The 15067-nt window shown below is 42.6% G+C and overlaps 1 protein-coding gene across 4 annotated transcripts in view; it reads right to left on the bottom strand.

The window, feature by feature from the left end:
* HMG20A (high mobility group 20A) overlaps positions 1-15067 on the bottom strand; it is a 37815-nt gene that overhangs the window by 7009 nt on the left and 15739 nt on the right. For all 4 annotated transcript variants that reach the window (XM_048956556.1, XM_048956557.1, XM_048956554.1 and 1 more), the window contains exons 3-8: positions 10182-10274; positions 8155-8302; positions 6606-6821; positions 3399-3531; positions 3031-3062; positions 456-531 (exon numbers count right to left, since the gene is read on the bottom strand). In XM_048956556.1, the coding sequence (XP_048812513.1) occupies positions 456-531; positions 3031-3062; positions 3399-3531; positions 6606-6821; positions 8155-8302; positions 10182-10270 (694 nt within the window). In that variant the 5' untranslated portion in view covers positions 10271-10274. The remainder of the gene's footprint in view (positions 1-455; positions 532-3030; positions 3063-3398; positions 3532-6605; positions 6822-8154; positions 8303-10181; positions 10275-15067) is intronic.

The raw sequence follows: 15067 nt of genomic DNA, 5'->3' as shown, positions 1-15067 counted from the left end.
TGAAGTCTGTTCAGTTAAGAAAAAGCCTCCAGGAACTCTGGCAAAAACATCTTCAGCTCTCACTACATGCAACTGCCAAAACCAAATACGGTAGCAGAAAATGAGCCAGTGGAGTCTTCCATGTGTCAAGGAAAACAAAATACTGCTAACCAGCCTGAATTATCATCATGCCATGTCTTGGGTGTTTCTTTATCCTACAGAACAGCAGCTCCAGCTTGGAACAGTTGGAATAACGACAAACAGAATTCAAACATCAGCACCATTCTCCAGAAAGGGCAGTTTCAAAAGACAAAGCCAAGAACAACTTCTGTTGCAGCCACTGTGTTTATACAGAGGTAAAGTAATATCAGAAACATTAACCACCTACACCCAAGTCATCATTTAGCTGAGGTGGGACAGCACACAGCAAGAACTCTGGAAAACGTGAAGAGGCACCTTGCAGAAGCTTAACTTACCTTTACTGTGATTCAGAAATTCTTCTGTGAATATTGGGATATCAAAAACAGATCTCTCTTTTGTGTCTGCTTCTTTCTACAGAGAAGAGAGTAATACTGCTCATGTTCAGGAACTAATGAAACAGTTTTAATCAAGAAAACAGAAAGAGAAGGGAGACCAAAACCAGAGGCAGAGAAACAATTAGGGAAATTACGTCCACTAAGTAACATTGACAGCTTTGAAACTTGGAGAAAACACTTGTGAGATATCCGTTTGAGATTATTTATCTCTATTATTGCTACCCATATGCAAAGATGTGCTGCCTCGCTCAGCACTGGCTCCTGGAAGATAGAAAGAAGAAGAGAGGGCACTGTGAAAAAGACCGGGTATTCTGCCTGCAGTGCTGCAGGATAAGATAAAGCTTCCTTAATAAATAAGTAAATAAATAAATAGATAAAACTCCCCTAGCTTCTGAAAGGCAACAATAATTTCTACTGAACAAAAGAGCAAGAATGAAAGTCATCAGTGCTTTTCCATTACAGAACACATTACCCAACATGAAGATCCTCTTGAGAGCTCAGAAACACTTAAGCCTCTCTAAGGTTCACTCAAGATTAAAATCAAAGTTCTGATTACCTCATACTAAAACACACAACCTGCTTAGGCTGCATATCATTTTGCCACCCCCCAAATTAAAAAGAGAATCAAAACTGTTTCAATCTTTTGTCTTAAATAAGAATATCAACTAGTAATGCTGTTCTCACCTCGTTATTAAAACTGAGGTTGATCTTCAACAAAGTGAAAATTTGAGAGAAATGGTGAAGTATGGTAAAGGGAAAGATGAGATTTGACAGGGTTTAAATCCATCCTCTCTTAGTCAGGTGCAAAGGTACAGATATCATAGATGTGCTACATAATAAATGTTCTCATCAGAGTAATGTCTTCTGCTTGTGTGCTCATAGTGGCAATACAGCCAGATAACCATCTGCCTATCTTCAAAGTCTGTAGATTCTAGCTGGTCTAATGGACAAGAATTGAGAAGAAATCTTTGAGATCTTGCTAGTACGACGCTCTAACTGACAGCATGAAGTTAGATCTACACAGCCCAAGGCAGACAGCCCGAGAAAAGCAGCAATAGCACAACAATGGAGAACAGTAACAATGGTTCTGTCCCTGCTGATGTGAATTCATAGCTGTTTTATATACTGCTGTATGCCATGTTCATGAATCTAGGATTCGAAGGAAGACAGATGTTCCATCCCAAACCAACAGGTGAGCATTCTGAGAAGGTTTCTTCGTGCTTTTTGTGGTTCCATCTGCATTTTAGAAGTTGATTCTTACTTCCTAAGCCTCATCCTCTTGTTGCTCTTATTGTAGTTAATATTACTTATTTGAATTGTTCACTGCAACTCTTTTTGGAGGCCACCTCCATATATAATATTTACAATGAGCTCAACAGATTTCCAGAAAATAAATCATGATCATCTGAGTGGAGCAAGGAGAAAAAGAAAGGTTTCCACAACTTTAAGGTTGCTATGCAGTCTCAAGATACAATTTCATCAAATCCTAGCTACTAATCACAAAGATAATAGTTAATGCTAATAAAGTAGCAAGACATGAAGCTATAGTCTTGCTTCCAGTAATGATTTGAGTGAACATATACTTCTAAAAGCAGTCTAAATTTTTTTTGACTCATTCTTTGCACATGGAAGGTTGTACTATTTAACGACCTGCATAAAAAATGCAAAAAAAGGCAGATCAGAAAAGCTGGGGATTGTGCACTTGTAGATATTAACGCAAGCACTGCCTTTAAGAGTTAATGAAAACCACCACAAACATGCTAGCAAAGCATTTTCCTGGAAATGAAACTTCTTTTCCTTAAAGTAGATGAGAGCAGTAGTTGCCTCTCAGCGGTGCACATCCTTGTCACTATTGTAATTAATGTAGTAAGAAACAACTTGATTGCTTTCCCATGGCAAAAAAAAAAACAAACCCTCAAAGGAAAACAGATCTTTCAGTACAGCCTACTGCTTAGAAATGAAATGAAGAGGCTGTGCATAAACAGGATTTTTCATTGTTTTTGTTTGCATTTACTGAAAAGGAGGAGAGAAGTTCTGTTGCCCTAGAAAAACAACTGGAGAGAGAAAGCTCAAACACTGCATGAGAAGAGAGACAACAGTCAGCCAAGACCCAGGAGGTTTGCGATAGTTCTCACCATCTACAGGCACCTCATCTCCAGACATTCATTACTCTCTTCCAGTATTTACATATGCAAAGAGTGTGTGGGAGGGGGTGGGGGCAGGAGTTTTGTGAGAGTTCTCCCAGTGATTTGGCTACGTTATTTTCCTCTCAAGGAAGTCACAGCATTCACGTTGCTGCAGAAAAATCAGTACCTCAAAACAACAGCCTACAGGGGTAACGCTGGAAGGTCTATCAAGGTCACAAGCTTTGTGTCTATTTTACCCCAGAGTTTCCAATTTAAGAAAATATGGGGGAAGTTACAGATTTTTCTGCTTTGAAAAATTCCATAGTAACAATTCTGCACATTCAGCCTGTAACACAGCAGAAACTAAAGTACAGAATGAAGAGGTTTACCTCATGATCGTGGACTGGCTGCCTTGCTCCATCTGAAAAAGAAAAAAGTAATCCTTCAGAATACCTAAGATTTGAGAAAATTACCAAAAATTATAGCAGTTGCACAACAGGTAGAGAGGAAACTCGTGCAACTTTCCTAACAAGTCATACAGAACCTGTGTCTAATTGTGGATGCTTTTAATGCACATCCTCCCATAAAATCTAGACACAGTTAATTCCACATGAATCTAATCACTTCAGACACAGTAGAGACCAATGCCATAGAAAGAACACTTTATCACTGACAAGCTTTAAGCAAATGTCTGGCTACATGTCCAACTGGGAATCTTCTCTTCTAGCTAGGAGTACATTTTTGTCTCGATCAATACCTTGCCGGTGTGATTTGCCTTTTTGTCTGTCCTGTGCTTTCCTGCTAAAGACTTTGTAGGCTTCAGTCTTCTGATACTGCTCCAGTTCTCGCATGTAACGCTCCTTGTCTCTGTCTGCTTCATCGAGGTATCGCTGAAACAGAAAAGTCCGAGAGGTTCAGGGAGTTCCCTCCCCTTCTGGAGGAAGGGAAGGAAAACAACTTGTCCGAGGAAGTGCTGATCCATCTCACTGACTCGAACAGGGAAGGAGTGCAGAAACGAGAATGTGGAAGATGCAAAGGGTTAAAGTTCCTGGATAAAATTACTGTCCTCTGCCATCCCCTTTTTTGTGTTGTGTTGTTGAGATGACCTGCTGCTAGGCCACTCAGTTCAACAGAATTACACACCTACACGTTATAAAATACAAGCTTAAGAACTGCCTGACAGTGGTCAGGATTAAATGCAATCAATTAGAATGCATTCTTAACAGATCATGATTTAAGGTTCAGAAGCGTAACACTGAGGTTCCAATACACCTGTTTTCATGCTCTCAATAGACAAAAGCAGCACCATTCTACAACCTCACACCTCACCCCTCATCTGAGAAGTGAATAAAGCAACGTGGTTATCAGCAAAGCACAAGCCTGCAAGGATTTATCAATTTAAGCCACCTGTATTTAGGCTAAGAAAATTAATTCTTTTGTGGCCTGCAGATGTTTCACATATCTGTGTAACGGAAGGAGCTTAACTAGAGGATTGTTTAGGGGAAGAAGTGAGCAGAATACCATTTAAGGAGTAGTCACAATTCTTAGTTAGTGAGATCTTTTCAAGAAATAGCTGCTTCCGAACCCTCCCCTCTACAGGAGCTTAAAATTCAACGGAAGCACTGAATCAGAGTCAAACTCAGTCACGTGCTATGACTTGCATTTTCATGAAATCATCGTGGCAATTTACCTAACCATTATATATTCCATGCATTTGGAATATTGACCCTGCTGAGGCGACAGTTCATGTCCTAGATTAGAGTGCTGATGCTGGGCTGCATTGCTTTTGGGCATTGAATTCTTCCATATGACATTAATCCCTTTTTTCCATCTCCAGCACTGTGACTGCTGAAAGAGCACAGTAACTGAGTTAAATTTCTCCTCTTGCATTTTAGAACAGCACGTTCTGCTATACTGTCTGCTAGATGGACATCACAGTTTTCTAGTACAGGTTCGTACACCTCATAACATATTTCACCATGTAGGACAACAAAAATAAGGTTGCTCTGTTTCAACAAGAGTTCAGGGTTTCTGAAGCAGCAGCCTTTAATTAATCTTTGCTGTCTTAATTAAAAAAAAACAAAGCTTAAACATATTAATTCATAGCTCATTCCCAGTATAACCTGATGCTGCTGTAATCTCCAAATGGAAACCGTGTGTAGATGGTAAAACATCCATTAGCAAAAACAGGGCCCACTCCAGAATGAAGTACAGCCCCAGCACTGACTTGGTCTTCATTCACATATGAGACAGTGCAGAAGACCACTGACTGAAGGGTGAAAAACACACTTTTTCTAAGGTAATACGTACAGAAACTGGAATATGTAGCTTCTAACATCCCATCTGTCATACTGACTTCATTTTTTTTCCAAGGCAAACAGTACTAAAATACTGTGCAAAACTTTACTCACTTGAACTGTTTTCTTTACTAAGCTATCCTGTGAGGTCTGTTGGTCTTAATCCAAGACACCAAGTGTTTATAAATAAGGGCTGCTCCAAAAGTAACACCTGCTTTATTATGTTGGCCCACGACATCAGAGGCAGATATGTTACTAAGATGATCAGGGGGCTGGAGCACCTCCCCTATGAGGACAGGCTGAGGGAGTTGGGCTTGTTCAGCCTGGAGAAGAGAAGGCTGCGGGGTGACCTCATTGCAGCCTATCAATACCTGAAGGGAACCTACAGCCAGGAGGGGAGTCAACTCTTCAAAAGGGCTGACAACAGCAGGACTAGGGGAAATGGTTTTAAGTTGAAGGAGGGAAGATTTAGGTTGGATGTTAGGGGGAAGTTCTTTACTAGGAGAGTGGTTAGGCCCTGGAACGGGCTGCCCAGGGAGGTTGTGGATGCCCCGTCCTTGGATGTGTTTAAGGCCAGGCTGGACGGGGTCCTGGGCAACCTGATCTGAATGTGTATGTTTGGTGGCCCTGCTAGGCAGGGGGGTTGGAACTACATGATCCTTGGGGTCCCTTCCAACCCGGGTGATTCTGTGATTCTGTGATTCTGTGATCTGTGATGTTGGTATCATAGCAGAGGTTGAACATCTCTACCAATATTCTGTTCCATTTTGTTACAGTGCAATGGATGGCAGCAGAGCAGAAGTCTGCGAAAACGGCCTCTGACATGAAAGTGCAGATGAAACAAAGGTATGGAATTGAATTCCTCCACGTGGAAGAAGTGCCACCAACTGACAATTCATCAGTGCTTGTTGAACATAATGAAGACCAAACAGTGCAGAGGAGAGTGATGCAGCAGGTGGTGTGTTTTGTTTCGGTAGCAACACTGTTACAGCAGCTTTGAAACAGTGCATCACCTCCACTGGTGCAGAGTTGTTCAAGTGCAGCATGCAGGCTCTTGTTCATCACTGCTGAAAACACACAGCCAGTGGTTGTGACAATGTTGAAAAAGACTTTTGTAGCTGAGAATTTGCTCTATCAACAAGTGTCATTGTGCTCTTTGTATCTGTTGTAGTTACCAAAGGGATACACAGGAGGCATTACTTTCAGAGCGACCCACATGCATTGATAAGTTTAAAAAAAATAAATCCTTCCAGCAGTTCTGAAAACCTGTCAAATTCTCCTCAGTCACAGAGAAAAAACATCAGCCCCATCTTTCCGACAGCTTTGGAAGCTGGCAGGCCCCAGGTGTATCTGAGTTAGGTACAACACAAGTTTATTTAGATGAACTGCATCAGCAATGGAATGTCTCAGTAGAGCACTTGCCACTGTTCTGAATATATTCTTGCATTATCTAGAAGAGTGAGTTCTCCTCAAGCCACACTGGGATGACACGTTATGGCCTTAGCAGGGTTTGTTATGTAAACTCTGTAGGACCTGCAGCCCTTATTGTGAAGAACATTCCTAAACTCAAGCTTAATCAAAAGGCAGTGTCAACCTCCTCACTAAACAACAACATTTTCATTTAGCAACCATCACATTCCAACAAGGGAAAGGCAGTGGAACGGTACCCGTTTCTCCTCAGGAGGCAGTTTGCTCCACTCGTTGCCCAGCATCCTGGTGATCTCAGGGAAAGGGACTTCGGGCCTCTTTGCTCGGAGCTGCTCCCTGCGCTCGTTCATGAAGCGCACGTACCCTGTGAGGGGGGACTTGGGGGCATTGCTGTCCCTAAGAGGTTTCTTTCTCTTTCTCCCTTTGGCCCAGCCTCCTCGTTTAGTTCTTTGCTGCTGCAAAATGGAAATGAAAGGAAATTCAGGTTGCAAGAAAAAAGAATTACCAACAAAGAAAAGAATAAATATTCATTTCTCAAGCATTTTTATCAGGAGGATATTGCTGCAATACATCCTTGCCATTGCCATGGATGTTCTTCAAGTCTTACCTTAGAGCAATTCTGACTTTCCTCTAAGCAAAGCCAGACAAGAAGTCTGACTATGAGGAGTTGTGCATCACTCCTGGTTCAATGGGACAACACAGTAATAACTGCATCAGTTTTTGCTACAAAACTAAAAGGAGCAATAACTCATGAAACTATCACTCTCTGATGCAACTGCAAGTATTTTATCTTTATTTTTTTGTTCCAGCTCACAGTTCTTTCCCCCCGGCTGTCCCAAAGCTTTTGCCTCTGCATCATGTTAGAAGAATCTGCATTATTTGATTACTGTAAACTACGTAGCTGTTTTGCACCTTCCCAAGCTTTTGCCTTTGTGCACTGTGTGCCCAAAATGTGGGTGACAGAACAGTATGTAGGTTTTGTATTCCAGCCTGCTCTTTAGGCTTTCTTTTCCAGCAACCATCTCCAATAAAGAGACCAACAAACTCAAAGGAAGGAACACTACAATTTTCCTGTGGTGCACAGTTCAAAGGAATCACATAATTATCACTCATTCTCCTGGCTTCATATCACCATGTAGTAATCTCTGGACAGCACTATTTTTTTTATACTGTGTACAAAAAACTATTTCAATCCTTCTAATCTCTCCCCAAATCAATGCTCCTGCTGTCATGTCAGTTTCAGTTCCCTTTCTGGAATTTTAGCACTTCCTTAAACAAGAGGAGCTCGCGGCTGAAGACACTACAAGGAGAAATATCAGTGCATCTATCAAAATACCACAACCACTTTCACGTCAAGTGTCAGTTCCTTCATGATTTACTCATCAAGTCTCAGTGTGGGGCAGTACACACACGGCAGCCTCAAGAAGTGAGCATAATGCTTTCCAAGACATCCATTACTCCCAGATGAGTGCAGCAGTCTCAATTTTCTGCCCCGCAACAGAAGAAATAAATGGTGGCAGTGGAACATACAGTCTTCCCAAACAGCAGAGGCAGAACCAGTTCTGAGGCCCATCCTAGCAATGACAGACACTTGAGATGCCCTCTGTGCAGTACAACTGTCAGCTGTCATCGGCTACGTGCCATTATGCAACAGCAGAGAAATAACCAGGGAGAACCACAAGATGAAAATGGCACACAGCTGACAATTTGTGATCCTATCAAAAAAATAATCTCATTAGGGGAGACAGAACAATGACAGAGCTCCAAGTCACCATTATTTCACCTCACCTCCTCCTCAGGTTTCTGCTCAGTGTTTTCAGCAGTGTTAGTAGACTCATTTTGCAGCTGCTGAACCTGTGACAAATCCTCCACCAAATCCGGGTTGTTCACAGGCTGCGAAGCTCCGCCAGTGAACGAACCCTCAGAATGAGCTAATCTGAAAAAGCACAGAATGGAAAAGAAAAAAATAATCATTGCATTGCTAAATCACTTCCTTCCTAATCTTTTAAAACATGCAAAAACATTGCAAATATATTCTGTTCCGATGTCATCATGAAAAAGATTTCAAAAAAGTCACTTTTGAGGAACTGGCTGTTCCATCCAAACAACTGCTGCAGTTACCACAGTTACTATGAAAGCCAGCTTGATTTTTGAAGTGTTATTTTGTCTCACTTTTTCTGAAGCTTTTGATTACACAAGCTGTCAAGCAAATCAGCGTTTGAATCAAAAAGCATGAATCTACACAAAAAAACAGTAAGAAATTTGAAATAAAAAGTCTAATCTTCTCTAATATGCACCTTCCTAGATACATTTAATGTATTTCTCTACAACTACACTTAAAGTGTAGTGGTTGTGTATGATTTTGGATTAAATTTCATTCAGCATAATCTCCTGTTGATGCACGTGAGCACTTAAAGCACAAACAAACCTAGGTCCCAAGAGGCTCCTGAATGGGCACTATTTCATTTTGCTGCAACAGCTGTGTCTATCAACCATTTTTAAGAAAGGGCAAGCTGTACAGAAGCCAACACAAAGAACAGGTTCTGGAGGTGAGCATGTAAGGATAAGTACATATTTTGGGGGCAACACTGAGATGTTCTCCCTGTTCTCAGTGGGCAAATTAACGTACAATTTTGGGGCTCCTCTCAGCTTCTAATTCCTTACTTAGCCAGGCTACGTGTTACTTTGCCTTGTGCTGCTGCATTCACAAAAATTACTACAATAGTATATGCTACAAGTCTACCTTGGCCATTTACCCAGCTCTACAGCTAATTACAAACACATCAAACGTGTTAAATATTAAAAAGGGGGTTCCAGCTAATACAGAATACAGCTCTTGAAAACCAAGATATTAACAGAGTTGTTAACTGAATGCCTATGGGAAAATTTGCCTTTAAATAGCATATTTTCATTACCCACTCTTATCAGCAATCAAAGCATAATTACCAGTGAAGAAATAAGAGCTAGAGACCCGTGCCTGACTTTCAGATATCAGATTGAGTTCATATTACTAACAATTAGAGAGACAAGAAGGGAAAAATCATCCATGCTCCTATAATGATGTCCCGTACACATCAAAAAGAAAATGGAACAATACAGTTTCTCAGAATCATTGGCATGGCTTGAAAAACATTTCAGATTTTCTATCTGTTCCTCCTTACCAGGGAAGCTTTCTAAACCATATTCATAAGACAGATTTCAATGGGATGTAGCCACTGCAGAGGAAGTTGATGAAAACTCATTCACAACTCTTAACACCTCCTTAGTACAAACCTACTTGGAACACGTGCCTCCCTTTGGGACCAGCAAGTCTGAAGTCCCAGACAAGTGAATTCAGATTTGAAGCAGATGTCTCCATATCTATTTTTACAGGGCTTTATCTGTCTACAAAGTCTGAACATTATTGCTTGGTGCCTTGCAGTCACTGCACCTGCTAGATGTGGCATTGAGGGACGTGGTTTAGTGTGGATGTGTTGATGGTTAGACAAGGTGATCTTAGAAGTCTTTTCCAACCTTAATGATTCTACAATCCTAAAAGACTATTAACTTTGTCATTGTGATTTTAAAAGAAGCCATTGTTTCAATCTGTAAAAGCAGTGTTAGTCTGACAAAAATGAAAAACATCAGTTTCTCAGTGACTGACTGAGATCAGTGATGAGTTATCATTACCAGAAATCATTTCCTCAGCAAGCGCCGCTACAGTCACTTGATACAGCCCATCTCCAACATGCTGTATAGTTCTTTCTAAAACCAACATCTCTGCAAATAAAAAACTTTTCAAGAGAGAAGAGATGGTTAAGAAAGCAGTCACTTACCCAGATGCAGCAGCATCACTGCCTTCCTTAGATCCATCTTCATCTACAAAAAGCGGAGGGAGGGTGGAGCCAGCCACCAAGTTCTCCATACCTCTGGGAAAAACAAAAAAAAAAAACAAAAAACCAAAGAAATGAAGTTAATTATCTTATTGTTTCCCTTCAGCAGCATTTCTGTTTAAATGTGACAGATTGGCTTGTACCCATAAACCCAATGGCCACTCATAGCCAGTTGGCTTCAGGACAGACCCTACAAGCAGCCGTGTTCAAAGACAGAAAAAAGATCCTAAGTGATGCTTCAGTGTTTACCATTAACTGAGCCCTGTATCGATGCCACGCTGTCACTGGAAATCACAGTCAGCACACAGATCCCACTCTTCCAATCCACCTTCCTGTTCAATCTATACCACGTGTCAGAAACTGATCCTCCTGCACTGATCCCAAAAGAAAGCTGTATTACTGTGACTCTCTTAACACTCAGATCAAGATGACATTTACTAATTACTTGTCCACATACTCCCCAAATACCTATGCCTGTAGTTGAGTGCTACTGCTAAGAGTACACAGAAAAAAGGGCAGCCACGTTACTTGAAGTTGCAACTCCCAAGACAGTTGCAGAAACAAGCAGTACAGGCACAATGTACATCCAAACCAATACAAATCGTTTCAAAAAATTGAGTCATCCCCTTTCTTACTAAGCACAGCACAGTCTTGTAGAAACAAATCCTATACCAAAAAGCCTTAAACACGACCTCACCCTACGACCAATTATCAGTCGCAGTTCTGCCCCAAATGACAGGGCCACTCTAGCAAACCTGCTCCTGCAGTTCAGAAGTCACCTTTGGTGAGAAAGCAGTCACTCAACCTGAGCACTGCTGTCACTTCCAGCTGGTACACTTGTGCTTCAAAGCTTGCAGAGACAAAGGTGAATTACATCGTGCTGTTTTCTCCTGGATTGGTACGATTTCAGTACTGAGTGGAAAGCAAAGTGATCCAAAAGCAAAAGTCTTACTCTCCATAACAGAAGTACTACAGCTGACTAAGAGCAAAATCTGTGCTGACAAACAGTGAATGCAGCAGGCCACCCAAACAGCACTCCTACCCAAAAGGACTTCAGACATGAGACACTTATTCTTCCGCTCTATTTGGTTAAAATTGGTCAAGAACTCCAAAGGCTGCTCTCAGGAGCTAATCATTAGTCCTGTCTCTGAAGGGCAAAGAACAGCTCAGCTTTGTGGAACGCTAAGGAACGCCCAGGATTAGTTCTGTGATTACAGCAACATGGATATAACATTACTTTGTGAATGCTGGGGATCCAGCCAAGCCTACTTGGTAACCAGCCAAGATGAAGCTGGTATCGGAGCTGAGCATCTCCTTGCACGGCTGACAGTGCAAGCCCACCTCCTGCCCAACTAAGTACCTTTAACTCCTACTGAACCTCAGCTGGAGCCCTGCCATCCTCCTTCCTGCAAGAGATACGGTGCTTGCCTAAATTAATCCTAGGATCAAGACACACTTTTTAAGCTCATTTCATCCCAAGTGATGGCTTGGAAATAATAAAGATATCTCAAAATGTGGCGTGATACACTATCAGAGAAGTGGGGTGTAATATTGGCCTTGAGTACCAACAAAGCAGCCAACTTCAAGAAAAATCAGACTGTTTGAATTGCTGAGAAGACAATTTCCTTCACCAATAATAAATCTGGCATTCCGTTTCACGAATGTGAGCTCTGCTCTATTCATTTCATGCCTCAATGAAAACATAGGAATATCTACTTCCTTTAGCAACAGCTCTGCACCATCATAGCTACTACAGATGTTAGCTGATAAATGAACCTCTGGTATGCCTCCAATTTGTTCACTTAAGCAAATGCTCAGTTAATGTTTACAGCAGGAGATCATCGACAGTCTCTGTAAAATACACATTATGCCAATCTAGCTTCTCCAGAAAGCACTCATAACCTTCCAAACAAAATTATCCCTACCGTACAGGAAGAAGGAAAGTGCAAGAAAGAAGAGGGACCTCGGGTCAAAAGAGATGTGCTGGAGCTGGACACTATCCAGCAGAGGGCCAGCGAGATGAAGGTGAAGGGCCTACAGCACCTGACCTGACAGGGCATGCTACAGAAAATGGGGGCTGCACAGTGTAGCAGAGGAGGCATGGGGCAGATCTAATAGGTGCCCACAGCTGCTGGAAGTACCCGAGGTGACAAAAAGAAATGGCACAGGCAGTAAGTTGAACTCGCAGGCCAGTCTGCAAGTTCAGACTGGACACTGGGGAAAAAAGCCTCTCTACTAGCAGAGAGATGGTGGCAGAGTGTGCTGTTGCAGAGCTGAAATGCTCGGTTACACAAAGCTGACCTGAACTACTGTTGGCAATAGTCCTGCTTTGAGTGGGAGGCTGAACTAAAATAACCCCCAGATGTCCTTACTAAGACACATCTGCAGTTCTCTAAACTGGAACTCCACATTACACTCACTTTCAACTACCAGCAGCTCAGCTATAAAAAAGTAACAAAAACCAACTGAAAGCTCTCAAATACAGTGCTTCCAGGAAAGGGGGAGAGATTAGCTCTCTGAAGATGTTGGAGTGAAAGTAATCAAGTTTTGCTTTAGGTTACACAATCTCCTCCAGTTTTCACAGTCCTGAATTAATCTCTTCAAAAAAAAAGGAAGCTTAAGTAATTAGACTCAAACCTCGTTATTTATGAACAGTATTATGCACGTCTGCAGATAATAAAATAGCTTTCTTAGTCGTCCGGGTGCCTCCAGCAGTCTTTCAGCAAGCAAGGGCCTCTTCTCACCCTCACACCAACCCGGTGGCACTCCGTGCTCCCTCACTTTCCCAAGCAGAACCCAGCAGCTCTGCACCTGAACCACTGGTTACCACCAGCTCAGGTCCTGCTGCCCACTGGACCTTCTCCCCAGGTCCCTGTGTGCGCTCACACCTGGCTCTAGGCAGCAGCAGTGAAGTTACGCTCGCTTACCAACCGGACATCAACCCTGACTGCATGTAAAAACACAACACAAACACAGGAAACTGGGAGCACACACCTCATTCTTTTTTTTTCTTCAACCCATATGCTTTAGATATGAATACTGGAAGTGTTCGTATCTAAAGACAAATTAACAGCAGTGACTTTACAATGATTTCTGATCTATTCCAGTAAGCAAGAAAACAAGGCAGGTCCCCAGACGCTGACTGAGGACTGATGGGAACCAACACAAATCTCTCAACTATTTGTTGAACACAGTTTTCTAGGTGAACTTTTCAATTCCTGCTCAACTCTACTCAGTGTAGAAACATGAGCATCACCAGGGAAAGGAAAAAACTTACACAGCATGAAAACTGAAGTGCTACCACATGCAGAGGGGAATCAAATACCTTAAAAAACAAGTTTGTTCTTAATCTCTTCTCATGCCCACTTTTGCAGGCTATGCCATATAACTGTAGTGTTTTTCCAGCACAAAAATATGAAGTAACAGGTTGAGTTGCACTTTGAGTGGACTGAAAGCTGCCATGGGATCTAATCTCTAGTCACATCTCTAGAGTAGAAAGGAAAAGTTAAAAGTAGTTGCATCACCAGTAAGAACAACCTGTGGCTGGGGCTGGAGAGGAACTCCTCAGGAGCACCATTACTATGGCTGCATGGTTAACAACGCTATTAGAGGGAATCAGACCTAAACACATGGGTGACCCCAAACCTAAAACCTAAGGCCAACCTTGTCTTTAAATGCCTTCTACACATACAGTACGTAGTGACATCTGTCACAATCAACTTTCTCTTCTGAGAATCAGGTCATTTCACGACATGAGCTCCAATGGAAGCATTACATCTGAGCGGGGGCTTCTCCTCTCCTACATCCTTTTCCTCAGCTGTCTCATCCTCTGTCAAAACAAGTAGTTCCACAGTTTTTCTTTCACAGGACAGCAAGTAAAAAATTGCAACTGTTTTATCACAGAACCACCACAGCACTCCTTAACCAAGCATTGCAACTCAAGCATTTTGTAACAGCTTATTTAAACTCAGATGTTTTACTGAGATACCTTGCTTGACAAACTTGATTTCATTGTATGACAAAGTGACCCACTTAGTGCATGAAGGTAGGGCTGTCAATGCGATCTACCTGGACTTCTAAAGCCTCTGACACTGTCCCCACAGCATCCTCATGGAGAAGCTGGCTGCCCACAGTTTGGATGTGCGTAAGCTCTGCTGGGAGAAACACTGGCTGGATGGCTGGGCCCAAAGAGCTGTGGTCAGTGGAGTTAAATCCAGTTGGCTGCCAGTCACAAGCGACAGCCCCCAGGGCTCGGTACTGGGACCACTCCTATTTAGCATCTTTATTAACCATCCTGATGAGGGGATTAAGTGCACCCTCTGTAAGTTTGCAGACCACACCGAGTTGGAGGGAGCGCTGATCTGCTGGAGGGGAGAAAGGCACCGCAGAGGGACAGGCCCCGATGGGCTGAGGTAAACTGGGTATGAGTTTCAATAGGGCCAAGTGTCAGGCCCTGCATTTTGGTCACAAGAACCTCAGGCAACCCTACAGGCTTGTGGAGGAGTGGCTGGAAAGCTGCCTGATGGAAAGGGATCTTGGTGTGCTGATGGGCAGCCAGCTGAATATAAGCCAGCAGTGTGCCCAGGTGGCCAAGAAGGCCCATGGCATTCCAGCTTGTACCAGGAATGGTGTGGTGAGCAGGACCAGGGAAGTCATCCTGCCCCTGGACTCGGCACTTGTGAGGCCTCACCTTGAGTACTGTGTTCAGTTTTGGGCACCTCAATACAGAAAGGGCATGGAGGAGCTGGACCAGGTCCAAAGAAGGGCAACAAGGCTGTGCAGGGCTTGGAGAATGTGCCCTATGAGGAGAGACTGAAGGAATTAGGGCT

The sequence above is a fragment of the Lagopus muta genome, chromosome 10 (genome assembly GCF_023343835.1).
Source record: "Lagopus muta isolate bLagMut1 chromosome 10, bLagMut1 primary, whole genome shotgun sequence".
Classification (NCBI taxonomy): Eukaryota; Metazoa; Chordata; class Aves; order Galliformes; family Phasianidae; genus Lagopus; species Lagopus muta.
Note: the sequence above shows the minus strand (reverse complement) of the source record. Positions and strands in the feature narration are given on the sequence as shown.